This window comes from Macaca fascicularis, chromosome 16 (genome assembly GCF_037993035.2).
Source record: "Macaca fascicularis isolate 582-1 chromosome 16, T2T-MFA8v1.1".
Taxonomy (NCBI): Eukaryota; Metazoa; Chordata; class Mammalia; order Primates; family Cercopithecidae; genus Macaca; species Macaca fascicularis.
The window spans coordinates 18,059,035-18,086,672 of record NC_088390.1 but is presented as its reverse complement, the minus strand read 5'-3'; the positions used below and the strand labels follow the sequence as shown (position 1 = coordinate 18,086,672).

Below are 27,638 nucleotides of genomic sequence, written 5' to 3'. Positions count from 1 at the left end.
CCCCTCTTGTGTAGTGGTTTCCCCTAAGGTTTCCCATAACTTGTCATCAACTTGTCTTTGGGGGAATTTTAATGTGTTATATTTGGCTGATATTTTCTGCAAAGTGTTTGGCTTTTTTTTTTGGCCAGGTGCGGTGGCTCACACCTGTAATCCCAGCACTTTGGGAGGCTGAGGTGGGTGGATTACAAGGTCAGGAGATCAAGACCATCCTGGTCAACATGGTGAAACCCTGACTCCACTAAAAATACAAAAATTAGCTGGGTGTGGTGGCGCATGTCTGTAATCCCAGCTACTCGAGAGGCTGAGGCAGGAGAATCGCTTGAACCAGGGAGTTGGAGGTTGCAGTGAGCCGAGAGCGCACACCACTGCACTCCAGCCTGGTGACAGAGTGCGAGACTCCATCTCTCCATCTAAAAAAAAAAAAAAAAAATAGGTGCTATACTTTGGGAAATGACTCTTAATTTTGATTTGATTTCAAAACTTTAACTCACTTATCCCTCTTACTTCATCAGGGCCTTGGTACCTGTGACAGATCAAGTTTGCTTTCAGTCAAGCCCAGCAACTGCTATGCTAGGAAATGTGGGATTGTTATTACATATGCTATTTTATAAGCACATCAGGGCAGCATTTGGATCCTTACTGTGCATCTTTTAGTAACTCACTTCACCTATCTAAGCCTTGGCTTTCCCATCTGTAAAAGGTGGATAATTCCTCCCTCCTGCATTTGTGTGAGATCACGTATTTAGTCCAAACATGGGTAGTGAGGAACTGCTACATGTTGTGAATAAAACAGATGGATTTTTACCCCTGCTTCAGGCATGAATCAAACAATAATACAGCTATTTAATTACAAACCATGACAATTTGTAGGTGTAGGGAACTATGAAATCGTACATTAAGGGCACCTGGCCTGGCCAAGGAAGACAGGGCTGATTTGAAGGACAAGTAGGAAAGAAGGAGGAGATAACTTTGTGGCAAGGCCCTCGAGGTGGGAGAGAACAGACGTGTTGCCCTTTGGCTGAAGTGATGCAAGGTTGGAGAGGTCTATGGGAGTTCTGTTATTATCCTAGAACCCCTGGAAAGCACCTAGGGCTTAATAAGGGCAGCGACATTAGCTGGTCATGGTGGTGCATGTCTGTAGTCCCAGCTACCTGGGAGGCTGAGGCAAAAGAATCGCTTGAAACCGGGAGGTGGAGGTTGCAGTGAGCCGAGATCATGCCACTGCACTCCAGCCTGGGCAATAACAGCGAAACTCCATCTCAAAAAATAAAAAAAATAAGGGCAGCAATGTGATCAGATCTTAGTTTTTAAGAACTCACTTTAGCAGCAGTACTGAGAATTGCAAAAGTACTGAGGTGAGAGATGACCAGGGTGTTAGCAAGATGTGAATGGGAGAAATTTCTAGAAACTTAACTTCCATGTAGGGCTAATAATCACCAATATCCAGATAAGAAAACAGAAGCTAGTTAAAAAGGTTAATTAACATGCCCAACTTCATACACTTAGCATACGGCAGAGTCCATTTTCCTAATCATGACTCAACTGTATCCAGGGTACTGGGGACTATGGTTGCCACAGCTCACAATGTTTCTCACAGTTGTCATGGGTTCAGGGCCAAGGCCCAAACAGTCCTCCTCTATGGGGATCTTAGTAGTTTACCACCCAACCTGGGTCCCCTTTGACTTACCTGATGATAGTGTTGTTGAAGACCAGAGAGGTTGGAGCTGTGGAAAGCAGCAGAGTTTTACACAACTGTCAACGAAGTAGCCTCGTGGCAGAGAACAGATCCAGAATTTTCCTGGGAAACGATAACCTGGGGTCAACAGGATCTGAAAACTATAGTCCCTATTGGCCATGAATTGATAAGAAGAAAATTGGGAAAATTGGTTGGGTGAGATGGCTTACACCTGTAATCCCAGCTCTTTGGGAGGCCGAGGTGGGAAGATTGCTCGAGCTCAGGAGTTCAAGATCAGTCCGGGCAACATGGCAAGACCCCGTCTCCATTTTAAAAAATAAATAAATAAATACTGAACAAAAATTGTTTTTAAAAGAATAAAATCAATCACTTACTGAATGCTTACTGTTTGCTCAGTGCACAAACATTATTTAAGTACATGTAAGCTCCGGAGGCCATAAAAAAGGAAATCCTAATGCCCTTATTTCCCAGCTAGGGAATCTGAGGCTCCAGGGAGGGAAAGGAACTTGTCCAAAGTCATACAATGAATTACTGACAGAGACAGATGCAGAACCTGAGTATCCGTATTCATATCCAAAGCAGTTTATACAGTACCAAGATGAAATCATTTGACAGTTATGAGGTCAGATATGATGGCTAAATTCTGGGAAAAGTTATCAGTGAACAGGGTACCTCTCTTTTATGAAAGGAGGCTGGAAGACGGAACCCCTTAAAAGTCGATTCTAGCCCTGCTCCCTCGGGAAATGCTCCCTTAGTATTTCTTTTTTATTCAAAAGCTTGATAAGCCCAGGACTAAAGGGTCTTGGCTGTGTCAGCACGACTGTAAAGTGGCTGGGAGAGGACCTACGTGCTCATTTTATGAGAGGGGCCGGGACGGCGTTCTCCGAGAAAAGGGTCACAGGAAAGAGTTAAGTCGGGCGCTGTCTGTCCCTGCGAGTCCTCCCTGAGCCTCAGCTCCCAGGTCTCACCTTCTCAAGCGCTGGGAACTCCGCTGGTTCCACGCAGCTGACGCGTCTCCCGGTTGCTGGGGAACCAAGCGCCGCGACTTGGTTGCTAACGGGAAGTCAGGAGGGAGACATCCTGGGTGAAAGTTGACAGATCACGTGACCACATCTCCTGGTGGGGAAACACTCCTAACACCAACCAGCCGTAGAGAAAACAAATGTTTCTCCAATCAGCACTTTCTATGGGCGGGGATATTCCTAGATTCACCTCTGTTCCGTCCTGCTATTTGAGTGATTGACTCGTCTTTTGTCCAATAATAGTAAGAATCCTTTAGATTGACCAATATTCTGAGGAATCAAAATGCGCAACTTCCTCTTCGGGGGCGGGCCAGGGGAGGTGCCACCACGGCTGACAGGGACTCCGGTGACCTAGCTCGCTCCTCGGCCCAATCGGACGCTGCGGGGTGGGTGGGGGCTTTGCTGACGGAGGTGTAACGGCCAATCGGAGGCGGGCTTTGTAGGTGTCCCCCAATAGAGACGCGGTAAGGGGGCGGGGCCAAGGTCCCGGCGCTCGGCGTTCCAGAGGGTGGGGAGGGGGCAAGTGTCAGTCAGGACGGGAGTCCGGCGGGTTACCGCTGAGACCTCGGTGGCAGACAGGGGGCCCGGGCCGCTGCGTGTTGTCCACCCAAGATGGAGTTCCTCCTGGGGAACCCGTTCAGCACCCCGGTGGGGCAGTGCCTCGGTAAGGCCGCGTGTGGGGCGGGAGGCTGGGCGACCGCGGCAGCTGATCCGGGTGGTGAGGACCGCGGGCCTCCTCTGGGCGCCGGTGCCACTTCACGAGCGGGCTGGGCCTCCGCCAGGCGCGGGTGCCACCCCACGAGCGGGCTGGGCATCCTGGTCGTCGGGCCTTCACTGGGCGCCGGTGCCACCTCACGGGCGGGCTGGGCCTCTGCTGGGCGCCCGTGCCACCTCACAGACGGGCTGGGCATCCTGGTCGTCGGGCCTTCGCCGGGCGCCGGTACAACCTCACGGGCGGACTGAGCCTCCGCCGGGTGCCGGTGCTATCCCACGGGCAGTCAGGGCATCTGTGTCCTGGGGCCTCCTCCCGGGCACTGGTGCCACCTGACAGGCGCCAGTGCCACTCTGCCAGGAGGCACCCCGAGGCCCAACTTGAACTCGGAGATGCCCCAGGCCTCCCTGCCCATCAGGACTCAGCCCTTCCTTTTGCTTCTAGAGGTGGTACCAACTGCTGGTCTGCTTCCCCAATGCCCTTTGGGAGATGCCACTGCATGTGTCTTTATCCAGCCCAGCAAGCTCGCTGCCACTGCCCCAAGGACCTAGTTCTCCCAGACCCTTTGTGGGATGTCACCTTCTTCTCCATCTTTGTCCCTTCTCTTCGGTACCAGCAACCATCAGACTGGGCACCCTCCCAGAAATGCCCCCTGCTCCGGGACTTGCTAATTTGAGCTGCAACTCAGCTGGGCTGTAGGAGGGACTGGGATGGGAGGAGGGGCTCTTGGAGGGTGATTATCTTGGCAGGGGGATGGCATGCCTGCAGTGCCTCCCAGGAAAGAAGGGAGGCTGTGTTATTTAATGACAAGAGCCCTGGTCTGGGAATTATGGAAGCCCAGACTGTAGCAGTGGTTTTGCCAGTGACTTCGTATGACCTTGTGCCCTTTCTGATTTGAAGTTCCCCTGTCAAAGTGTTTGGAGATGAGATGTGGTAGGTCCCTTAAACTTCTCAAGTTTTGATATTCTTTGTAGTACTCTGCACTTTGACTGTTGCTCCCTCCCCTACCTCATATTATATTTACCAAAGCTGAAATCTTTTGTTGGCAATGTAGAGAGAATGTTATTCAGGATTATCTGTTAATCCTACAGAGGGGATGTGGACACCTGGGGACACCAGAGATGGCCAGAATCCTGGATAAGGAAAGCCCAAAGTGTAGGTAAAGGAATACTGAAATGGCCACCATATCGGACTTCCTTAATAAAAAAGCAACTTGCCTTTTCACCCAAGGCAGTGGCTTATGCCACTTGATCAGTCAAGAATGCTGATTAATTTGTTTGAAGACTGGGTTCCTCCTGGTTGGTTGAAGGACTGGTAAAACATCTTTTATGAGCCAGGATCTTTGGTGTTCTTATGGGCCTGATTTTGGCAGTAGTGATTTGTTTATTTTCTGCTTTGCTTATGAAATTCTAGCTTACTTTCCAGCCTTTAGTGGGTCCTGGGAACTTATTGAGGTCTCTCCTGTTAGCTAATTAGCATTTTGGAGCCTTTCTTTACTTTCTGGCATAGTATCTTTTTTAATGCATGATGGACCCCAAAAGAGTGTTTTCCCACCTTTTTGACATTTTGTCCCTTGCTGCCCACTGGAGAGTCTCTGAATTTTCACTTCCTAACTTCTTCCTCGTGGCCTTTCTCACTCTCTTCAGGTTCTCTTGCGTGGCAGCCACACTCCAAAAACTAATTTCCAGCCAGTTAATGGAGGGAGCCAGAACACTTGGGGGAATTATTTTCTCTTCTGTCCTCTTTAAAATAGGAAGCTCTACACCTTTAAAATGACAAGGTCGTAGATGAGGGGTAGAAGTTAAAGGGGATTTAAAATACAAGTATGACCGGGCACGGTGGCTCATGCCTGTAATCTCAGCACTTTGGGAGGCCAAGGCGGGCGGATCATGAGGTCAGGAGATCGAGACCATTCTGGTGTAATACAGTGAAACCCTATCTCTACTAAAAATACAAAAAAAAAAAAAAAATTAGCCAGGCGTGGTGGCATGCACCTGTAGTCCCAGCTACTCAGGAGGCTGAGGCAGGAGAATTGCTTGAACCTGGAAGGCAGAGGTTGCAGTGAGCTGAGATTGTGCCACTGCACTCCAGCCTGGGCAACAGAGTGAGACTCCATCTCAAAAAAGCAAACAACAACAACAACAAAAAAAACCAAAAACAAATATAAGGGATGTAGGGATATATAGCAAGTGGAAAGAGCGTGTTATTTCTGTTAGGAAGACCTGAGTTGAATTTTGACCTGGCCCATTTCTTGACTGTGTGACCCCAGAAGATTGTGTTGCCTTTCTGAGGTTTAGTTTGTCAGTCTTCTGAGAGAGAGAGAGAGAGAGAGAGAGAGAGAGAGAGAGAGAGAGAGATTCATATTCACAGAGTGATGTAGTTTAAATGAGATAATGTATGAAAACACTTAGCATAGTATCTGGAACATAGTAGAAGCTCAGTAAATTGAAACTGTCACTGTTAATAACAGGATACTTAAGTTAGGGTTGAATTTTCTATCCGGAGAGGGTGTGTGAAACAGCTGGCCCTTCTGTGACCTGTGAAGGACAATACCCTACCAGGCCCCAGGGTTCACCATTGCTCATAAGATGCTTGACTGTAAAGATGATGATGGCTCCCCATTGCCAGGTAGCCAATAGGTCATTTCAGTTCAGGTAAATGATTAATGGACAGAATGAGGTTCTAATGTATATTCTGTACTGTTGTGACAAAGTGTCTTTCGTGATATTTAGTGTTGTTGATATTCTTTTAAAAGAACGTGCGAGGGTGGGGGGTTGGTGGGAGGGAGGGGGAATACAGAAATAAAATAACAACGACAAAGCTAATGATTAAAAACAGCAGCTGTAGGCTGGTTGTGGTGGCTCATGCCTGTAATCCCAGCACTTTGAGAGGCCAAAGTGGTGGATCACTCGCGGTCAGGAGTTTGAGACCAACCTGGCCAATATGGTGAAACCCTGTCTCCACTAGTAATATAAAAATGAGCCGGGCATGGTGGTAGGTGCCTGTAATCCTAGCTATTCAGGAGGCTGAGGCAGGAGAATCGCTTGAACCTGGGAGGCAGAGGTTGCAATGAGCCAAGATTGCGCCACTGCGCTCCAGCCTGGGTGACAGAGTGAGACTCTGTCTCCAAAAGAAAAAAAAAAAAAAAAGAGCTGGTCCGTCTCTGATCACTGTCCTCAATGGATTTACGGTTTCAGGAGAGAAGGCGGAGATGCATGAAACTATGAGTGGAGTAGACTGTAAGTGCCGAAGGAGTCAGAAAGAATTCAGAAGAGTCTGGGGTGACAGCGACTGGCTTCTTTGAATCTCAGGGCTGTTCATAAAGGATGGGTAGGAACTCCGCATGCAGAAAACAAGATCACTGGGCCTAGGGACAGCTGAATGAGGCAGGGAGTGGGGCACGGGCACGTCTGTGAGCCCCAGTCTGAATGGAGCAGAGGTGGCTGTGGGGAGTGGTGGCAAGTAGGGTTTGGCCACAGGATGAAGTCCTGCTCTGGATGGATGGCATCAAAGACTACATTCTTTTTTTTTTTTTTTTGACACTGAGTCTCGTTCTGTCACCCAGGCTGGAGTGCACTGGCGTGATCTTGGCTCACTGCAAGCTCTGCCTTCCGGGTTCTGGCGATTCTCCTCCCTCAGCTTCCCGAGTAGCTGGGACTACAGGCGCCCGCTACCACACCCGGCTAATTTTTTTGTATTTTTAGTAGAGATGGGGTTTCACCGTGTTAGCCAGGATGGTCTCGATCTCCTGACCCGTGATTCGCCCACCTTGGCCTCCCAAAGTGCTGGATTACAGGCATGAACCACCACACCCAGCCTTTTTTTTGTTTTTTATTTTTTTGAGATGGAGTTTCACTGTGTCACCCAGGCTGGAGAGCAGTGGCATGATCTGGGCTCACTGCAACCTCCACCCCCCAGGTTCAAGCGATTCTCCTGTCTCAGCCTCCCGAGTAGCTGGGATTACTGCCTCACCAGGTGGTTTTGTATTTTTAGTAGCGATGGGGTTTCGCTACCTTGGCCAGGCTGGTCTTGAACTCCTGACCTCGTGATCCACCTGCCTCAGCCTCCCAAAGTGCTAGGGTTATAGGAGTGAGCCACTGCGCCTGGCCCAAATACTACGTTCTTTAACTGACTTCAACTTTTAGTCTCTTTGGACCTAATTTTCCCTGCCTATAAAAAAATACTTCTCAACAGCTGCATGGGGATTACACCTAAATGATTTTGTCTGTTCGCTTCAGTAGGCAGTTATGAGTGCCTGTGGGGGGCCAGGCCTGCGCCAGGCTTTGGGGATACAAATATTAACAAGCTGCTTTTAGGGAGCCTTCAGTAGAGGCAACGTGCTCACAAAAGGTGTCCTGGGTCTGAGTGGTTGGTGGAGTAATTCTTACTCTGTCTTGTGCATGGGCCTCACGCGAACATTCTAACCTGGTACGATTTAGTAGAACACATAGCGTGTTCATCTCAAGCTAGCAGCTAAGACCACAGTCTGACATAGTTAACTGTGCATTTCTTGCATCCATCCTACCCTTTATTCTGGAAGGTAGTTCCTGAGTAGAAAGCATGGTTTAGAGCGAGAGTAAGCCGGAGAGGTGCAGTGGCTCACCAGCACTTTGGGAGGCCGAGGCGGGTGGATCACCTGAGGTTAGGAGTTCGAGACCAGCCTGGCTAACATGGCAAAACCCCATCTCTACTAAAAATACAAAAATTAGCTGGGCATGGTGGCGCGTGCCTGTAATCCCAGCTACTTGGGAGGCTGAGGTGGAAGAATCCCTTGAACCCGGGACGCGGAGGTTGCAGTGAGCCGAGATAGCGCCATTTGCACTCCAGCCTGGGCGACAGAGTGAGACTCCGTCCCAAAAAAGAAAAAAAAAGAGACGGAGCGAGACAGAGAGAGAGAGAAAGCCTAGCTATGGTGTGAGAGGCTAAGAAGTGTGGAGGAAGAAAGAGTACTTACTTGTATTTCTTAATTTTCCGTTCTGCAACAAACTTCAAAATGTTAACTGTCTTAATCTCAGCCTTGCACAACTGCTTGGAATTGGATGACAGCTTGGAGTTGGATGTCATACATGGGGGTTCCCCAAGTCAGGTCCATTGTGTCTGCAGCAGTTTTCAGTTTTCCTTGTGTTGGCTAGAAAAAGTTTTCAGAAAATCCTTTTCCAAGAGTGAAGTTTAGATTCAAAGATCAGTGAGTAGTTAGTTAATTCTGATGAGAATATTAGGGGTGGTGGGCATGTATTCTCTTCATTGTTCTACTTTAATAAACAGGCAAGAAGCAGATATTCTGTCGCAGTTTGTTTGTAGACTGAGCGGTTGTTGGACATAAACTACTTCATAATATCCCGTGAATGGTAGACATTTAACCTGGCTGTTTGTGCCGAGAATAATTAGTTGTCCCTTAGATTGCTATGTGTATTAGGGTTCTCTGGAGGGACACAATTAATAGGATAGATGTATGTATTTAGTGGAGTTTATTAAGGAGTATTGACTCACACAGTCACAAGATGAGGTCCCACAGTAGGCCGTCTGAAAGCTGAGAAACAAGGATGCCAGTCTGAGTCCCAAAGCTGAAGCACTTGGAGTCTGATGTTCAAGGGCAGGAATTTGCAAAGCCCTTTTGCTTCAGTCATTTTATTTAGTGTTCACAACCTTGTGAGATACACAGGAAGAGAACTGGAAGGAATTTATAATTCTTAAGTACCAACTATATGCAAACTCTGTACATAGAATCTCATTTAACCCTCACAACATTTAACTATTTGGGTGTTATCATCCCTGTATCACATAAGGAAATCGAGGCTCTGAGAAGTTAAGAGACTTGTGCAAGGTCAATGCCAGAGTGAAGCCTAGAATGTAGATCCAGTGCTTATTCTGTGCTGCCATTTATGTTACTTTCGGCTCTCAGAGTTCATGATTCAGCCACAAGGGAATCACCTGGAGGGCCTGTTAAAAGTGGATCCCACAGTCAGAGTTTCTGTTTCAGTAGGTTTGGGGTGGGAACTAACATTCTACATTTCTATCAGGTTCTCTAGTGATGCTGATGCTACTGGACTTCGAGAACTGTTGTTCTTGATTTAAAGTTCTGTTTCTTTAATCTTTTCTTTATCGTTCTTCAAACATTAAATGTGGGTTTTCTTGTGGACAGGCTAAAAGAGTGATTATTTAGAATTCATTCATTTATTCATTCAGTGGCACTGTACTATCTGTGTATAGCAAGCTAAGAATTTCCCAGTGTGTAGGTATCTAAATTAAATAAGATAGAAAGTAGTTGCAAGATTGGATAGATAAATGCAGTAAGGAAATGTAGGAGGGGAGGGGTGACCTCAGCTAGTAATAATAATGGCTAAAGATTTTTGGTGTTTTTTTTGTTGTTGTTGTTTGTTTGTTTCCAGATGGGAGTCTTGCTCTGTTGACCAGGGTGGAGTGCAATGGCGCGATCTTGGCTCACTGCAACCTCCGCCTCCTGGGTTTAAGGGATTCTCCTGCCTCAGCCTCCCAAGTTGCTGGGATTACAGGCACCCACCACCACGACCGGCTAATTTTTGTATTATTGGTAGAGATGGGGTTTCACCATGTTGACCAGGTTGGTCTCAAACTCCTGACCTCAGGTGATCCGCTCACCTTGGCCACCCAAAGTGCTGGGATTACAGGTGTGAGCCACCATGCCCGGCCCCGTTTTTGGGGTTTTTAAAACAGTTTAATGTTGTATTGCTATGTACCAAAGCCTGAAGTAGGCACTTTATACATCTTGCAGTCATTCGATCCTCACAACAGTGCTGTGAGGAAGGTACTGTTGTTATCTCCATTTTCACATGGGGACATGAAGACAATGAGAAGGTATGGCACCTGCCTAAGGTCACACAGCTAGCAGTGAGGAAGCTACAGTCTGAAAGCAGCGTTCTGGCTCCAGAGCTGGTATCCTGTCACGCTGTGCTGCCCTCAGCAAGAGTAAAGTGAGGAGGAACACTGTAGGAGGCCAGGAGGAACTCAGGAAAACTCTGAGGAGGTGGTGTCTGCTGAGCAGGACTTTGATGAATGGATAGGATTTGGTTTGTGTAGAAATGGAAAAGGATGTTTGGTTTCTTGGCAGAGACAACTTGAGCAAATGCTGGATGTTAAGGGGTAGGCGGGGTGATGGAATTTATTCTATTTGCCTAGCAAAGGAGAGTGATAGGAGGTGAGACTGGGAAGGGAGGATAAGGCCTGATTGTGTGGAGGGCTTGCTTCATATGTCGGCTAAGCAGTTTGAACTTTTTTTTAGAGGTACTGGGGAGACATGAAAGAATTCTAGGGAGGGGAATAGCATGGAAGCATGAATATCATTACAGAGATAGGGAGATTTCTCCTTAGCAGTCACCAGAGGATCATTCTCTCTACCATCAAAGCCCTCTTCTGTACAGAATTGGGGAGGGAAGGTGGGGGAAGGAAGGGGAAAGTCAGCTGTGGTCAGTGCTGCTTCCTCTGAGGTCAAGGGTAGGGACACTGTCTATAAAGCCCCCTCAGAAACAGAAAGGTGCCAAGGCAGGTTGATGGAGCACTGGCAATAAGTCTAGAGCATTTGTCCTTAATTGCCTAGACAGGTCTTAAAACCCCTGACATCGAAAGTCACATGGGACATCAGCCTGCTCCTCCTCCTGCTCTGTTTATTGTATACAAGGACAGGAGCTAACACATGCCCAGGGCTTTTCTAGAGTTATGCCACTGCTTAGGAGTGGGCTATCAGAATATCTAAAATTCTCATATAATTGTGTGTTTTTTTGTTTTGTTTTGTTTTGTTTTTGAGTCAGGGTCTTGCTTTGTCACCCAGGCTGGAATGCAATGACATGATTGTAGTTACAGCCTCAACCTCCTGGGCTCAAGTGATCCTCCTGCTTCAGCCTCCCAAAGTGCTGGGATTATGGGTTTCAGCCACTGTGCCCAGCCTTTAATTGTGTTTTTTATAAAATGATGTATAACCAGATAGAAAATATGAAAGATATAGAAAAAATACAAAGGAGAAAAAAATCTCCACAATGTGCATCCTTAGAAATTTGTTGAGATGCTTATTTCACATAATGGAATACTTTTGTATTTCCCTCTTCATCTTCTCATGCCTTAAAGAGGCAACACTGTAGAACCACTTTTAGCATATTTCTGTATAATCTACATTCATTCATTTATTTATTTATTTACTTGGGATATTAGGAAAGGAAAACGGTGTAAATACATTGCCCAGAGGAGCACCAGTTAAGGTTGTTGCTCTTGAGCTAGCAGGTAAATCACCCAGAAATGTTGAGCTAACCTAGTAGTCTGAAAAGATATAAATAACATTAAGACTTTTTCTGCTGACCCAGCTTGTTGTAGTTAAAAGAGGCGACTTTTAAAACCAGTCTCAGACTTGGTTACATATGTTATTGCTCCCTCCAGTCTTCCTGATGTAGGAGATTATCTGCTTTTCTCCATTCAGTCATCAAGCCTGATGCCCATCAGTCCTCACCTCTTCCTACAGGCAGCCTTCCTAGACCACCCTGTTTATGATGATGAATCTCTTCTCTGAGCTCACAGTGCTTGCTATCCATATCATTCATTTGGTTCTTCCCTTATCTATAAAATAGAAAATATTACTTCTCCTCCAGGTTTTTGTGACGATTAAATGAGATAATGTGCTTGAAATCCCTAGCACAGTGTCGTACAGTCAGCTAATGTATTTAGACTTCTTGATTCCCTCCCTCCACTGTTACTGTTGTTATTTATCTTGTGTTATTTATCACGTGTTTATTGCCATACCTTCTGAATAAGGCTGGAGCCTCCTCTACTTTCCGGTTCCTTGTAACCTTCACAGCACATGGTAGAGTATATTCTGCATAGTTGTTCACTCCATAGGTTTATTTCTGTCACTGGTATTTAGCATCTTTCAAAGCTAACATTACTAGCCATCATTTCCTGGCCCTCACCATGTGCCAGGCACCTTGCTGAGTGCTGTGCATACTTAACTCATTAAAAATTTTTTTCTCGGCCGGGCGCGGTGGCTCAGGCCTGTAATCCCAGCACTTTGGGAGGCCGAGACGGGCGGATCACGAGGTCAGGAGATCGAGACCATCCTGGCTAACACAGTGAAACCCCGTCTCTACTAAAAAATACAAAAAACTAGCCGGGCGAGGTGGCGGGCGCCTGTAGTTCCAGCTACTCGGGAGGCTGAGGCAGGAGAATGGCATAAACCCGGGAGGCGGAGCTTGCAGTGAGTTGAGATCAGGCCACTGCACTCCAGCCTGGGTGACAGAGCGAGACTCCGTCTCAAAAAAAAAAATAAATAAAAATAAATAAATAAATAAAATTTTTTTCTCTGGAAACACTGTTAAGTGAGTGACATTATCTTCATCTTACAGGTGAAGAAATAGGGACTTACAGGGGTTCAGAAACTTGTCCAAGGTTTCCTGGCTCAAGTAGGCGGAGCTGTCCTCTCCAGCTGGGGGCTCTAGCTCCAGCGTTTTTGTTTGTTCGTGTTTCCTTTTAGACATCAAGCATGGTCTGTTTCCATTTGGACAAGAAGGAGCCTAAACTGATTTCAAATGGGAATTCCAGAAAGATAGCATAGTTCCGCCAGTGGAACTCTGCTAGTTCCGCAATGTGGACTCCCATTGCTCTCTCTTTGTTCTCTTCCAGCACTTAGCACTCTTTGTTCTAGATTGGAGTCAGTCCCATCTTTGCTTCTCGATGTGACTGCTTTTGTATGAGTCCAGCAACTGCTAAAACTCAGTTTCCCAATCTGTAAACTGTGGTGGTTAAGGGAGTACAAGAATACTTGCACCATCACACCTTACAGGGGTCAAGTGAGTATGTAAAAGCAAAATGTGTTATGTTATATACATCATTTAGACTAAACGTTCCATGAGGGCACCTGTTTCTATTTATTCTTAAAAAAAAAAAAAACTGTGATAAAATACATATAACAAAATTTACTTTTTTTTTTTTTTTGAGACGGAGTCTCACTCTGTTGCCCAGGCTGGAGTGCAGTGGTGCGATCTCGGCTCACTGCAACCTCCGCCTCCCAGGTTCAAGCTATTCTCCTGCCTCAGCCTCCCGAGTATCTGGGACTACAGGTGTGCACCACCACACCCAGCTAGTTTTTTTGCAATGTTTGTAGAGATGGGGTTTCACCATGTTGGCCAGGTTGGTCTCGATCTCTTGACCTTGTGATCCACCCACCTTGGCCTCCCAAAGTGCTGGGATTATAGGCGTGAGCCATTGCACCAGGCCCAAAATTTATAATTTTAACTGGTTTTAAGTGTGCATTTCAATGGCATTAAATATATTGACATTGGGCCAGTTGCGGTGGCTCACGCCTGTAATCCTGACACTTTGGGAGGCCGAGGTGGGTGGATTGCCTGAGCTCAGGAGTCGAGACCAGCCTGTGCAACACTGGTGAAACTCTGTCTCTACTAAAATACAAAAAAATTAGCCAGGCATGGCGGTGTGCACCTGTAGTCCCAGCTACTCGGGAGGCCGAGGCAGGAGAATTGCTAGAGGTGGAAGTTGCAGTGAGCTGAGATCATGTCACTGCACTCCAGCCTGGGTGACACAGCGAGACTCTGTCCCTAAAAAAAGAAAAAAAAAAAAAAAAAAATATATATATATGTATATTCACATTGTTGTGCAACCATCACCCCTAACCATCTCTACAACTCTTCTTGTCTTGCAAAAGTGAAACAGTATCTCCCTGTTCCCTCCTCCCAGCAGCCTCTGGCAACTACCATTTTATTTTGTCACTCTGAATTTGACTACTCTAAGAACCTCATATAAGTGGAATCATATAATGTTTATTATGAAACCTCATATAAGTGGAATCATAAAGTATTTATCCTTTCGTGACTGACTTCACTTGCATAATGTCTTCAAGTTTCATCTCCGTTGGAGCATGTCAAAGTTTCCTTCCTCGTTAAGGCTGTATAATATTCCGTTGTGTGTTTATACCACATTGTGTTTATTCATTCTTCCATTGATGGTCACCTGAGTTGCTTCCACTTTTTGACTATTGTAAATAATGCTGCTGTGAACATGAGTGTACAAATATCTATTCATGTCTCTGTTTTCAATTTTTTTTTAATAGACAGGGTCTCCCTTTGTCACCCAGGCTAGAATACAGTGGCATGATCATCGCTCACTACAGCTTCAAACTTCTGAACTCAAGCAATCCTCCCGCCTTAGCCTCCTCAGTAGCTAGGACTATAGGCATGCACCATCATGCCTAGTTAATTAAAAAAAAAAAAAATTCTTTTTTTTGTAGAGACAGGGCCTCCCCATATATCCCAGACTAGTCTTAACCTCCTGGACTTCTCAGACTCAGGTGATCTCCCATCTTGGCCAAAGTGTTGGGATTATAGGACGTGAACCTCTGCACTTGGTTCATTTTTTTTCTTTATAGCAGCCATCCTAATGGGTATGAATTGGTATCTCATTGTGGTTTTGATTTGCCTTTTCTTCATGATTAGTGATATTGAGCATCTTTTCATGTGCTTATTGGCCATTTGCATATCTTCTTTGGAGAAATGTCTGATCAAATCCTTTGCCTAGTTTTTAATTGGGTTTTGTTGTTGTTTGGTTTTAGGAGTTCTCTGTATATTCTGGATATTAATCTCTTATCAGATATGTGATTAACAAATATTTTCTCCCATTCTGTGGGTTGCCTTTTATATTCTGTTGATAGTGTCCTTTAATGCACAGAAGTTTTAAGTCCAGTTTCTCTGGTTTTTTCTTTTGTTGCTTGTACCTTCTGTGTCATGCCCTTATCTTTCAGTAGAATCTAACACAATGCCTTGAAGATAAGGATGGTGCTATTAGTAGCAGTCAGACTGTCTCTCCTCACTAGGTACTGGGTTATGTAGTTTACATGCATTCTTTTCTTTAATTCCCACAACAATTCTGTAAGGCAGGTATTATCACTCTTTTTTTTTTTTTTTTGAGACAGGGTCTCACTGTGTTACCCAGGCCTATCAGTCATATTTTAAAACACTAGAAAACTAAGGCTTAGAAGTGAAATACCGGCTGGGCTCGATGTCTCATGCCTATAATCCTAGTGTTCTGGGCAGCCAAGATGGGAGGATCGCTTGAGCTCAGGAGTTTGAGACCAGTCTGGGCAACATGGCAAAACTCCGTCCCTATAAAAATTACAAAAATTAGCTGGGCATGGTAGTGTGTACCTGTAGTCCCAGCTACTTGGAAAGCTGAGGTGGGAGGATGGCATGAGCCCAGGCGGCAGAGGTTGCTGTGAGCTGAGTTTGTGCCACTACACTGCAGTTTGGGTGACAGAGCCAGATCCTGTCTCAAAACAAAAAAAAAGTCAAGTACCCTCCTTAAGATCTGTGTAGTATCAGTGGCGGAGCAGGGATTTCAACCCAGGTCTGTGGGCAGCAGAGCCGGTGCTCTTAACCACTAAACCAGAGAGCTTAGTATTGTCTGTGGGATTGAGTGAATGAATGCCTGAATGAAATTGGTAGCTGAAAAATCTAGTCATAGTTGTCTTAAATCCAGACCTTCGCTAGTATTGTAAATTATGTACTCCGTTTCAGTTCTCTTGTAACTCAGTGTACAAGTGTCCTCTTCATACCAGCAAGTTTTCTGAGAATTTCCTCAAAGGATATGCTTTCTTACATCCTCGCTGAGGCACTTCTTAGTAATGGAAGACCTGTGTATTCTACTTTTTCTTTGGATTTGCTTTAGAACTACAGTGTTGGATGGAGGAAAAGAGGGAATTTAAACAGATGCTAAGTTGTCTAACTGACCAACTTGCTTTTAAGACATTACCAGCTGCTCTTTTAATCATTTATGAAGCATAAGCCTTGTAGTCTGGGAGGCACGTCAAAAATTCTGCTTCGGGTTTTGGTTTAAAATTGAGTGTAACAGAGAGAGACTGAGTCTTTCATCTCAGAGAACTGGGCTGTCTTTGAGAGCTGGGGACAAGAACTGGGTCCTGTAATAGGACACTGTGGAGTTTTTTTTGCTGCTTCTCAAAGGAGAAATCACACAGATTTCTGGCACGTCATTAGTCGAAATAGGAAATGAGGCCTGAGAAATGATATTGCTTGGGGTTTGAAAGCTGAATTTGCTAGTGGCTTCCAGAGAGTGAGAGTCTCCTATGCTAACTGTGGAAATTCTTAAACCAGCAATTCAAAGAATCAGAAGACTCTAGTTGGAAGGGTCTTAGTGGTATTTGGTCCAACCTTCTCATTTTTAGAGGTGTGGAAACAAGCCCAGGGAGGGTGTCTGTGATGTATGACATTTCTGACAGCAAATGTGCAGGGGTTTTTTTTGGTTTTTGTTTTTTTTTTTTCTGATATCAACTGGATGTCCTACAACTGAATTCAGTTCTGACACCAACTACCTGGAGCTGGTGCGGACCCCAGAGGTTAAGGGCTCAGTCCCACAAGACTGCCCCCACTTCACATGCCAGTCACAAGTTCCTGGTTACCATCTGTACTTGCCATGACCGGCTATAAATTGGGGATTCCCATAATGCATTCCCTGTGTTTGATCATATGCTTGAATGGCTCACAAAACTCAGGAGAACACTTTACTTATATTTTCGAGACAAAGGATACAACTCAGGAACAGCCAAATGGAAGAGATTCATTGGGCAAGGTGTGGGGAAGGGGCAGAGAACTTCTGTGCCAGCCTCCCAGCACCTTTATGTGTTCCACCTGGAAGTTCTTTGAACCCCATTGTTTAGGGGTTTTAATGGAGGTTTCATTATATGGGAATGAGTGATTAAATCTGGCCATTGGTAAATAACTCAACCTCCAGTCCCTCTTTAACTCAACCTTCAGTCCCTCTCCCCTCTCCAGAGGTAAGGTGGGATGGGGGTACGGCTAAAAGTTCCAACACTGAAATGTACCTTGGTCTTTCTGGCCAGGGAGCCCCAGCCCCTAGGAATCTCATTAGCATACAAAAGACACTTATCTCTCAGGAGATTCCAGAGGTTTTGGGTGAGGTGTGCCAAGACCTGAACAAAGACCAAATATATATTTCTTATTGTAGGAGACTTACCAAGGTTCCACAGTGAGTCAGTTTTATGACTCTTACATGTCTCCCTACTTAGCTCACAGCCTCTTGCCAGTCATTTAGATATTTGTATATGGGCAGGGAGGGTAAGCATGGAGTAATAAGTCTGTCATTTTAATGGAGTGGAAATTTTCAACTCAGTCTCATGAGGGTAAATACATTTTACTGTTTGAAAGTTAATCTCCTGATTTAGACTGGGCTTGGTCAGGGATACTATTTAGCTCTAGATTTGCTGGTTTAAATGAAATTAGTTCATAAAATCACCGATGGTCTTCTGTTTTATCTATTTTTTCTGGCACTGGTCCAGACCCGAGAAACCAATCCCAGGCTAGAACTGGGAAAGTCTGGGACTGTTCACTGCTCTACTGCTGATTTGCGGCGAGACTTTGGGTGGGACATGTCCTGTCGGTTTACTCATTTGAAGAGTTTGTTTGTTCGTTCGTTTGTTTTGAAGAACAGGATTTGAACAAGCTTTCCAAGTTCATTTCAGACCTAAAGCTTAAGGCCCAAATCAAAATGACTTTTAGTTTTTCTTTTTCTTTTTTTTTGAGACGGAATCTTGCTCTGTCTCCCAGGCTGGAGTGCAGTGACACGATCTTGGCTCACTGCAAGCTCCGCCTCCTGGGTTCATGCCATTCTCCTGCCTCAGCCTCCCGAGTATCTGGGACCACAGGCACCTGCCACCACTCCCGGCTAATTTTTTGTATTTTTAGTAGAGACGGGATTTCACCGTGTTGGCCAGGATGGTCTCAATCTCCTGACCTTGTGATCCAACCACCTCGGCCTCCCAAAGTGCTGGGATTACAGGCGTGAGCCACCGCAGCCGGCCTAGTTTTTCTTAAGACTTACAGCTTTCCATAGGAGACTGTACATGCCTATGAATCGTGTGTGTGTGTGTGTGTAGCCTGTGATACATGTGTAAGTACATACACACATGTAAATACATGCACACAGGTAAGTATATACATATAATACATATTTTATATAAATATACTTTATACTTTATATATAATATATTTTGTGTAAATATATATATATATTTGCCTTCTAACGATTTTCATTGAGGTAGTTTACTTGTAGTAAAATGCATACATCTTGTTAGAGTTTTGACACATACATACATGTTGTCACCTTACCCCATGAAGATACACACTGTCAACCTCACCCCAGAAAGCGCCCTGAGGTACCTTCCCAGTTAATCCTCTCCTCCAACATACTGCAGAGGGAACCACTGATCTTTTATCTGTTCTAGAAGTTCATGAGTGGAGTCATACAGTATATGCTCTTTTGTGTTGAATCCCAGTGATATTTTGAAGAGAATCATATGTATTGTTTTCTCTACCTGCCATTTTGAAAAGTTGTATAAGGGAGTGGTGGATCATGCCTATAATCCCAGCACTTTGGGAGGCTGAGGCAAGAGGATTGCTTGAACCCAGGAGTTGGAGACTGCAGTGAGCTGTGATTGTGCCACTGTACTCTAGCCTGGGTGACAGAGCAAGACTCCATCTCTTAAAAAACAACAAAAAAGAGGCCAGGCATGGTGGCTCATGCCTGTAATCCCAGCACTGTGGGAGGCCGAGGCGGGAAGATCACAAGGTCAGGAGATCAAGACCATCCTGGCCAATATGGTGAAACTCCATTTCTACTAAAAATACAAAAAATTTAGCTGGGCATGGTGGCGCGTGCCTGTAATCCCGGCTACTTGAGAGGCTGAGGCAGGAGAATCGCTTGAATCCAGAAGGCAGAGGTTGCGGTGAGCAGAGATCTTGCCACTGCACTCCAACCTGATGACAGAGCAAGACTCCGTCTCAAAAAAAAAAAGGAAGATTATGTAGCCTGGGGTCCTGCCGTTCCCACTAGCTGCTGTGGTTTGAGAAGTGAGGGCCCTCTGCCAGTGGCTACCATATTGTCTGCTGAATATGATGGAAGAGGTGGAGAGAACAGCTTGATTTCCAGATTCTAGGTTGAGTTTGTTTCTATAATTGTTGGTGTCACAGTCTTCTCACTTGTCAGCTGGGCAAATCAGATCCATCAGCAGATGAGAGACTAACTCTGACACCCGAAAATGTCACTTGTGATGGCACATTTCTGACAAGGTGCCCATGAAATGCAATCATTTCAATTTCATAAATGCTTTTTGAACGTAAAGACATTGCTCTAGGGTGAGCAACAGCAAAAGAAAGGGAGGTCAGGAAGGGGCTGAGCAAATGGATGGAGGAGCCACACTGTGCCATGGAGGTTCTGGGACCTCTCTTGGCCTTAGAGCGTAGTATCTGTGTGAGAGTTTTTTTTGTTTTTTTGTTTTTTTTCCATAATGTCTTTAGCATGTGTTTGCTCTTCTCAGTTTTCTCCTCCTCTAACTTAGTCCAGCCCTTGGTCATGCCTGGACCATTGCTTGAGGCCGTGAGTTAGACCAGTTCGGTACCACCCAGCTGGTCTTCTTCTTCCTATTCTCCCTCCCTTTCTACGCTCTGGAACCTCCCAAAACTTTGGACAACTCTACCAGAAAATTTCTGGAACTCCCCATCTCCTTTAGAATGATTTATAAACAGGGCCGGGCGCAGTGGCTCACACTTGTAGTCCCAGCACTTTGGGAGGCTGAGGTGGGTGGATCACCTGAGGTGAGTAGTTTGAGACCAGCCTGGCCAACATGGTGAAACCCCGTCTCTACTAAAAATACAAAAATTAGCGGGACGTGATGGTAGGCGCCTGTAATCCCAGCTACTGGAGAGACTGAGATAGGAGACTCCCTTGAACCCAGGAGGTGGAGGTTGCAGTGAACCGAGATCGCACCATTGCACTCTAGACTGGGCGACAAGAGCGAAACTCCATCGCAAAAAAAAAAGAAAAAGAATGATTTATAAATGTAGCCTGGTGTTCAAGGCCTTCACTGACTGGGCTTCTTCCCGTCTTTTCTCTTACCAAGGTTTCTACTCACTTTGCTGTTCCCACTCCCTCCTCTTCTGTGCTCAGCATGGCCTTTGGCCCTCCAAGGCATCCCTTCTTGCTCATGGTTTAGACCCATATATCCTTTGAAACCTAACCTAGATCTTCCCACTGCCACAAAGCTGGCCCAGAAGCCTCTGAACTGCAGTGGCACTTATAACTTATATGTGTTTAATAATTATCTGACTATTTAAATGCACTATGTTGAGTCAGGTGGGATTTTGAATTCAAAGATGAACAATGCCTGCCCTGTCCTATGCCTGACCTGAGAGCAGCTAACTGTACAGGGTACAAGGGAAGGCATCCTTGTGTGACTTGGAAGAAGAGACAAGGCAATGAACATGCATAGAGCACCTGCTTGTGCAGGGGACTGTGCTGCGTTCTCTCTAGATTTTATCTCATTTAACCCTCTTGACTTTGTGAGCTGGCATTTTTACCTGTGTTGTGACTTTCTTTTTTTTTTTTTTTTTTTGAGACGGAGTCTCGCTCTGTCGCCCAGGCTGGAGTGCAGTGGCCGGATCTCAGCTCACGGCAAGCTCCGCCGCCCAAGTTTACGCCATTCTCCTGCCTCAGCCTCCCGAGTAGCTGGGACTACAGGCGCCCGCCACCTCGCCCGGCTAGTTTTTTGTATTTTTTAGTAGAGACGGGGTTTCACCGTGTTAGCCAGGATGGTCTTGATCTCCTGACCTGGTGATCCGCCCGTCTCGGCCTCCCAAAGTGCTGGGATTACAGGCTTGAGCCACCGCGCCCGGCCCTGTGTTGTGACTTTCTAAGAATCACACAACCAACAGGATTGAAGCCCGGTGAGGCCCACAACACACCTTGTGTGCTCCCCCGACCCATGTGTCTTCATGTGTGTTGGGCTGGCGGGGGCAGGTCAGTGAGGTCAGCTGTGGGCTGTTTCCACACCCCATCCATGTGCATGCTGCGGGGCACAGGTTTCCTCCTGGGTTAGGAACCAGCTGATGCTTAAGGCTCTGCTCCCATGGTGGTCCCTGTTTGGGATCTGCTTCTTAAACAGTTGGTGACGCCTTTTGCAGGGACAGTGATTCTCTGTCCTCCTGAGGTGAGGAAAGTGATCCGGGGCACTCCTGCTTGTCTTTAGCACTTTCCAGGAATACTGCAGCAACCAAACTGCTGCTTCCTGATTAATTCATGCTCAAGGGCAAGAATGACTCTCTGCAGTCTTTTGTTTTTATTGTGGTAAAATACACATAAGATAAAATTTACCTTTATTTATTTATTTATTTATTTATTTATATTTTTTTGAGACAGAGTCTCGCTCTCTTGCCCAGGCTGGAGTGCAGTGACAAGATCTTGGCTCACTGCAACCTCTGCCTCCCCAGTTCAAGCAGTTCTCCTGCCTCAGCCTCCTGAGTAGCTGGAATTACAGATGCGACCACCACGCCTGGCTAATTTTTGTTTTTTTTTTTTTTTTTGTAGAGACAGGGTTTCACCATGTAGGCCAGGCTGGTCTCAAACTCCTGGCCTCAAGTGATCTGCCCACCTCAGCCTCCCAAAGTGCTGGGATGACAGATGTGAGCCACTATGCCCAGCCTCATCTTAACCATTTTTAAATGTGCTGTTCAGTGGCAGTAAGTACGTTCATGCTATTGTGCAACTATCACCACTGTTCATCCTCAGGACTTTTTTTTAATCTTCCCTAACTGGTACTCCAAACCCATTAAACATGAATGCCCCATTCCCCACTACTCCCAGCCCCTGGCAACCACTATTCTACTCTGTCTCTATGCTTCGACTCTCTAGGAACCCCATGTAAGTGGGATCATACGATATTTGTCTTTTTGTGACTGGCTTATTTCACTCAGCATGATGTCCTCAAGGTTTATCCACACTGAAGCATGTGTGGGAATCTCCTTCCTTTTTTTTTTTTTTTTTTTTTTTGAGACGGAGTCTCGCTCTGTCACCCAGGCTGGAGTGCAGTGGCCGGATCTCAGCTCACTGCAAGCTCCGCCTCCCGGGTTCACGCCATTCTCCTGCCTCAGCCTCCCGAGTAGCTGGGACTACAGGCGCCTGCCACCTCGCCCGGCTAAGTTTTTTGTATTTTTAGTAGAGACGGGGTTTCACTGTGTTAGCCAGGATGGTCTCGATCTCCTGACCTCGTGATCCGCCCGTCTCGGCCTCCCAAAGTGCTGGGATTACAGGCTTGAGCCACCTCGCCCGGCCATCTCCTTCCTTTTGAAAGCTGAATCATATTCCATTGTATAGATAGACCACATTTTATTTATCTCTTCATCCACCGAGGGACACTTGGGTTGTTTCCACTTTTTGCCTATTATGAATAATACTGCTATGAACATGGGAATACATATAACTGTTCAAGCCCCTGTGTTTGATTATTTTTCTTTCCCTTTCTTTCTTTCCCTTCCTTCCTTCCTTCCTTCTTTCCTTCCTTTCCTTTCTTCCTTTCCTTTTCCTTTTCTCCTTCCTTCCTCCCTTCCTTCTTTCTTTCCTTCCTTCCCTTTCTTCCTTTTCCTTGTCTCCTTCCTTCCTTCTTTCCTTCCTTTCCTTTTCCTTTTCTCCTTCCTTCCTTCCTTCCTTCCTTTCTTCCTTTCTTCCTTCCTTCCTTCCCTCCCTCCTGCCTTCCTTCCCTCCCTCCTGCCTTCCTTCCCTCCCTCCCTCCTTCCTTCCTTCCTTTCTTTCTTTCTTTCTCTTTCTTTCTTTCTTTCCTTTCTTTCTTTCTCTTTCTTTCTTTCTCTTTCTTTCTTTTTCTTTTCTTTTCTTCATTTTTTCCTTCCTTTCCTTTCTTTCTTTTCTTTCCTTCCTTCCCTTCCTTCCTTCCTTCCTTCTTTCCTTCTTTCTTTCTTTCTTTCTTTCTTTCTTTCTTTCTTTCTTTCTTTCTTTCTTTCTTTCTCTCTTTCTTTCTTTCTTCCTTTCTCTCTCTCCCTCTCTTTTCTTTTCTTTTCTTTCTTTCCTCAGTCTTGCTCTATCACCTAGACTGGAATACAGTGGTACAGTCACAGCTCACTGCAGCTTTGACCTTCCAGGCTCAGAGAATCCTCCCACCTTAACCTCCTGAGTAGCTAGGACTAAGACCACAGGTGCATGCCACCACACCCGGCTAATTTTTTTATTTTTAATATTTATTTATTTATTTATTTATTTATTTATTTTTAGACACAAGGTCTTATTATGTTGCCCACTCTGGTTTCAAACTCTTGGGTTCAAGAAATCCTCCCTCCTCAGCCTCCCGAAGTGCTGGGATTACAGGCATGAGCCACTGTACCCAGTCTCTGTTTTCAATTCTTTTGGGTGTGTACCCAGAATTGGGATTGCTGGATGATACGATAATTCGATGTTTAACTTTTTGAGAAGCTGCCGTACTGTTCTTCACAGCAGCTGCATCTTTCTCTATCCCCACCAGCGTTGCATAGGTTTCCAATTTCTCCACACTTTTGCCAACATTTGTTATTTTCTATTTTTTTAATGGTAGCCATTCTAACAGGTGTGAGGTGGTTGCATACTTTTTTTGCGGGGGGGAATGTTATGAAGCACCCACAACCTTAACTCTTAAGTAGCTTCCCCACCACCACAATAGGCTATGATGGGACTTCTGGGAGGCCATGCCCAACAGACTGGTCTCCACCCCTTCATCAGCCTTCCTTCTGTCCCTTGGTGGAGTTCTGGGGCAGGTACTATTAATTTAACTCAAGGATGTATCTTTGGAGGAAGATAGTTATGTTGTTCTTCAGCATTTCATATTGCTAGATAGTGCTATATGGTTGTTGTTATACAAAATTGCGCCGGGCACTGTGGCTCACGCCTATAATCCTAGCACTTTGGGAGGCCGAGGCGGGTGGATCACCTGAGGTCGGGAGTTCAAGACCAGCCTGACCAACATGGAGAAACCCCGTCTCTACTTAAAATACAAAATTAGCCAGGCATGGTGGTGCATGCCTGTAATCCCAGCTACTCGGGAGGCTGAGGCAGGAGAATCGCTTGAACTGAGGAGGCGGAGGTTGTGGTGAGCCGAGATCGCGCCATTGCACTCCAGCCTGGGCAAAAAGAGCGAAACTACGTCTCAAAAAAAAAAAAAAAAATTGCATTGTTGGTTATATGTAATTATGCATTTTTAAAAAAAGGCAAAATTACTTTGTTGGGAGGGATGGTGGCCACCTAGCCTAAGGGTTTAGAGGCAATCATGTAACAAAAGGATTTGAGCAATCATGGATGTCCTCCAGGAGGAGATGCTTTCTGTCTTGAAGCAGTTCACTGCCCTGGGTACACAGGCAGGTTGCAGTATGATGGGGGCAGGGTGAGGAACAGTCCTCCAAGGCCCTAAGTGCCTGCCCTGCTTGGTGCTGGGAATGTGTGAGTCATAATCACCATGCTTAGGGAGTTTACACTGAGAGGGAGACCCATACGTAAACACACGTTTCAAGGCCCAAGGTGAGTCCTGTGGTGGAAGTGGGGATAAGGCTCTGTGGAAGGCTCAGAGGAGAGGTGCATAGTCTCCCCAGGGTGGTGGTGAGAGAAGGAAGTTTCCCGAGAGGCGCTGCCTGGACTTCATTTTGAAGGATGAGTAGGACCTGACCAGGGAGAGAGAAAAAAAAGGGAGCTGGAAGAAGGAAAAGATGAACTTCAACTTGTCGTTGAACTTTATGAACTAGATGTTCTGGTTTGAAACAATGTCCTAAGGGTCTTCAGTTTCAAAACTTGATAGACTTAGAGGGAAGGGTATGAAATAGTACCTGCCCCAGAGCTCCACCAAGGGACAGAAGGAAGGCTGATGAAGGGGTGGGGACCAGTCTGCTGGGCATGGTGTCCCAGAAGCCCCATCGCAGCCCTATTGTGGTGGTGGGCAGGCTGCTTTTGAATATATGTACAGACCTTTTCAACCTTCCTGTCCTGTCAGGGCAGCAGAGGAGAAAGTGTGCCTCAGGTGGCTAAGGGGCCTTCCTGCAGCACGGCCAGCATTCCATGTTACTTCTTACTCCAGTGTTCCTCTACCCCAGAGGCTGCCTTCTCTTTGGTCTTTTGTGCCTACTGGGCATCCTAAAGCTGTTTGCCCTTTAGTGAATGGGACTGACACAGAGACCCATTTTTGTTTTAAAAAATTATAAAATATAGGCCAGGTATGGTGGCTCACACCTGTAATTCCAGCAGTTGGGAGGCTGAGGCTGGAGAATCTCCTGAGCCCAGGAATTTGAGACCAGCCTGGGCAACACAGTAAGACCTTGTTGCTACAAAAAATATTTAAAAACTTAGCCAGTCGTGGCAGCACGCACCTGTCATCCCAGCTCCTCGGGAGGCTGAGGTAGGAGGATTGCTTCCGCCTGGGAAGGTCGAGGCTGCAGTGAGCTAAGATCACACCACTGCATTCCAGCCTGGGAACAGAGGGAGATCCCATCTCAAAAAAAAAAAAAAAATTAGAAAATAAAGAAGCACTTATTGTATAAAGAGCAAGCCCTTAATTTCTCAGCCCAACTAGGCTCCCCAGAGGTAATGCCTGGTGGCTGCTTAGTGTGTGACCCTTGTTCCATGAAGTTTCTTTTGTATAAAGGGGATCCTACTGTAGGCTTCATTTTACAGCTCGCTTTTGCCCTGTCATTGTACATTTTGGAGACCTTTCCATGGCAGCATATTTAGATCTATCTCATTGTGCAAAGCATTCCACAGAATGGATGTACAGTTTGTATAGCCGTCCTCCTCCTGGTGGGCAGTGGCTTTCTTGTCCTTATAAATAATACTGGAACAGCATATCTTTGTGTACTTCTACATTTGTATAGTTTAGATTCCTAGGGACAAAAAGCTCGTGTCAGACTATAAGAGCTTTGGAAATTTTGATGGAGACTGCCAAATTGCCCTCTAAATGAGCCCCTCACCAACAGAGCCTGAGTGACACTTTGCCCTGCACTCTCATCAGTATTAGGTGTCTTTTAATTTCTACACATCTGAGGAGGGGAAAAGGCATTTAGTTGTTGGTCCACATTGTCTAATGGAAAACCACCCCTAAGACGTGTGGATGAAAGTTGCCTTCGGCTAACTTCCTTCCTAAGCAGCATGTCCCCATGGAAGTGCAGAGGTAGAGAATGCCTGCTGGCAGAGCTGCCGAGACTCGCTCTTCCTGCATCCTTGGCCTCCCCTTGCCCTGTAAAAAGGCCATGCAGGACCTTTACGTTTCTTGAAAGGTTTTTTGCTGAGGACTCTTTGGTCACCATTTTTCAGTTAATTTTCATATAGTTTTATTCATTTGCCTGACCTGTCTGCTACTCCTGAGGAAACCAAATTTTTCTGTTGCCACTCCAGGGTAGCAGCCTTTTATGCACAAACTCAAATTCCCTGTATTTTACTGGTGACACACGAGGCTTGAGAATCTATAGTGTCTTCCCAAGTACTAAATGTTCCTCCTTTTTGTCTCTAACCCAGTAAGATAAAGTGAGATCAGGCATTTTGTATATCCTTTAATTCTGGTCAGAGCAGAGAAGTACGATTCTGTTTCCTCTAAATCTGGTGAACGTTCTCAGAGACTGGATCTCAGATCTGGTCCTTGCCAGTTAGGAAAGGGGTGGGTGGGCAAGGGAACTGCCATCTACTGGGTGCTGGCCATTTTCCTTGCAGCCCCCCAAGGGAATGGGTATTATTATCTAGGATTTATGGATGAGGCTGATTCACATCCCAGAAGCCTCTCAGGGAGTAGGTAGCAGAACCAAAACTTGAACAGGTCTGCCCCACACTAAAGCCCTTACCTGCCTTGTTAGGTTGGCTCCAGGTAGATCCCTGGAGACATCCTCCCAGGGATCCTCCCCCTAGGGGGGAAGATGAAACAACACCACCTTCCTGCCCATGGGCCACCAGAAAGAAGAAACTGCAGTGTCTGCTCTTTCTTTTCCCTGTATACCAAGGCTCTGGCCTAGGTTTTCCCAGATCTTGCAGTTTCCATTCTCCTAGGGACTACCTTCATGGTTTTCCCTTATCTACAAGCCACCTATGCTGTCACAGATTTTCTGTGTATTGACTCACTTTTTTTCACTTGGGCACATTTTCTTTTAAAAGGCTTCTATAACTCTCAATTGAAAAGTAGTTTCATTTGGCATTAATCTAAAGTAACATAAAAACTAAAATAAATAAATACATTGAAATCAAAGCAAGTTTCTACTAGCAGGATCCTGTTGCCTGCCTAAGGCTCCCTGCCAAGATTCACTCTCATTAGAATGGGAGCATACAAAGTATTGGAACAGCAACCAGGTGCAGTGGCACACCACTTAAG

The 27,638-nt window shown here is 45.8% G+C and overlaps 2 protein-coding genes across 26 annotated transcripts in view; one reads left to right on the top strand and one right to left on the bottom strand.

Annotated features, from left to right (window-relative positions):
• The window catches only part of DRC3 (dynein regulatory complex subunit 3), a 47,912-nt gene extending 45,182 nt beyond the window's left edge, over positions 1 to 2,730 (bottom strand). For 8 of the 10 annotated variants that reach the window (XR_012425324.1, XR_012425323.1, XR_012425322.1 and 5 more), the window contains exons 1-2: positions 2,665 to 2,730; positions 1,688 to 1,798 (exon numbers count right to left, since the gene is read on the bottom strand). The gene's annotated coding sequence lies outside the window, so the exon portion shown is untranslated. Of the gene's footprint in view, positions 1 to 1,687; positions 1,799 to 2,543 lie in introns of all 10 variants that reach the window. The other 2 variants (XM_065532297.2, XM_074018710.1) reach the window with 1 other exon arrangement.
• A 513-nt stretch (positions 2,731 to 3,243) lies between these two features.
• TOM1L2 (target of myb1 like 2 membrane trafficking protein) overlaps positions 3,244 to 27,638 on the top strand; it is a 132,062-nt gene continuing 107,667 nt past the window's right edge. For all 16 annotated transcript variants that reach the window (XR_012425328.1, XR_012425327.1, XM_074018714.1 and 13 more), the window contains exon 1: positions 3,244 to 3,382. Coding sequence is in view for 9 of the 16 variants with exons in the window: in XM_074018712.1 (XP_073874813.1) it covers positions 3,331 to 3,382 (52 nt within the window). In the remaining 7 variants the exon portion in view is untranslated. The remainder of the gene's footprint in view (positions 3,383 to 27,638) is intronic.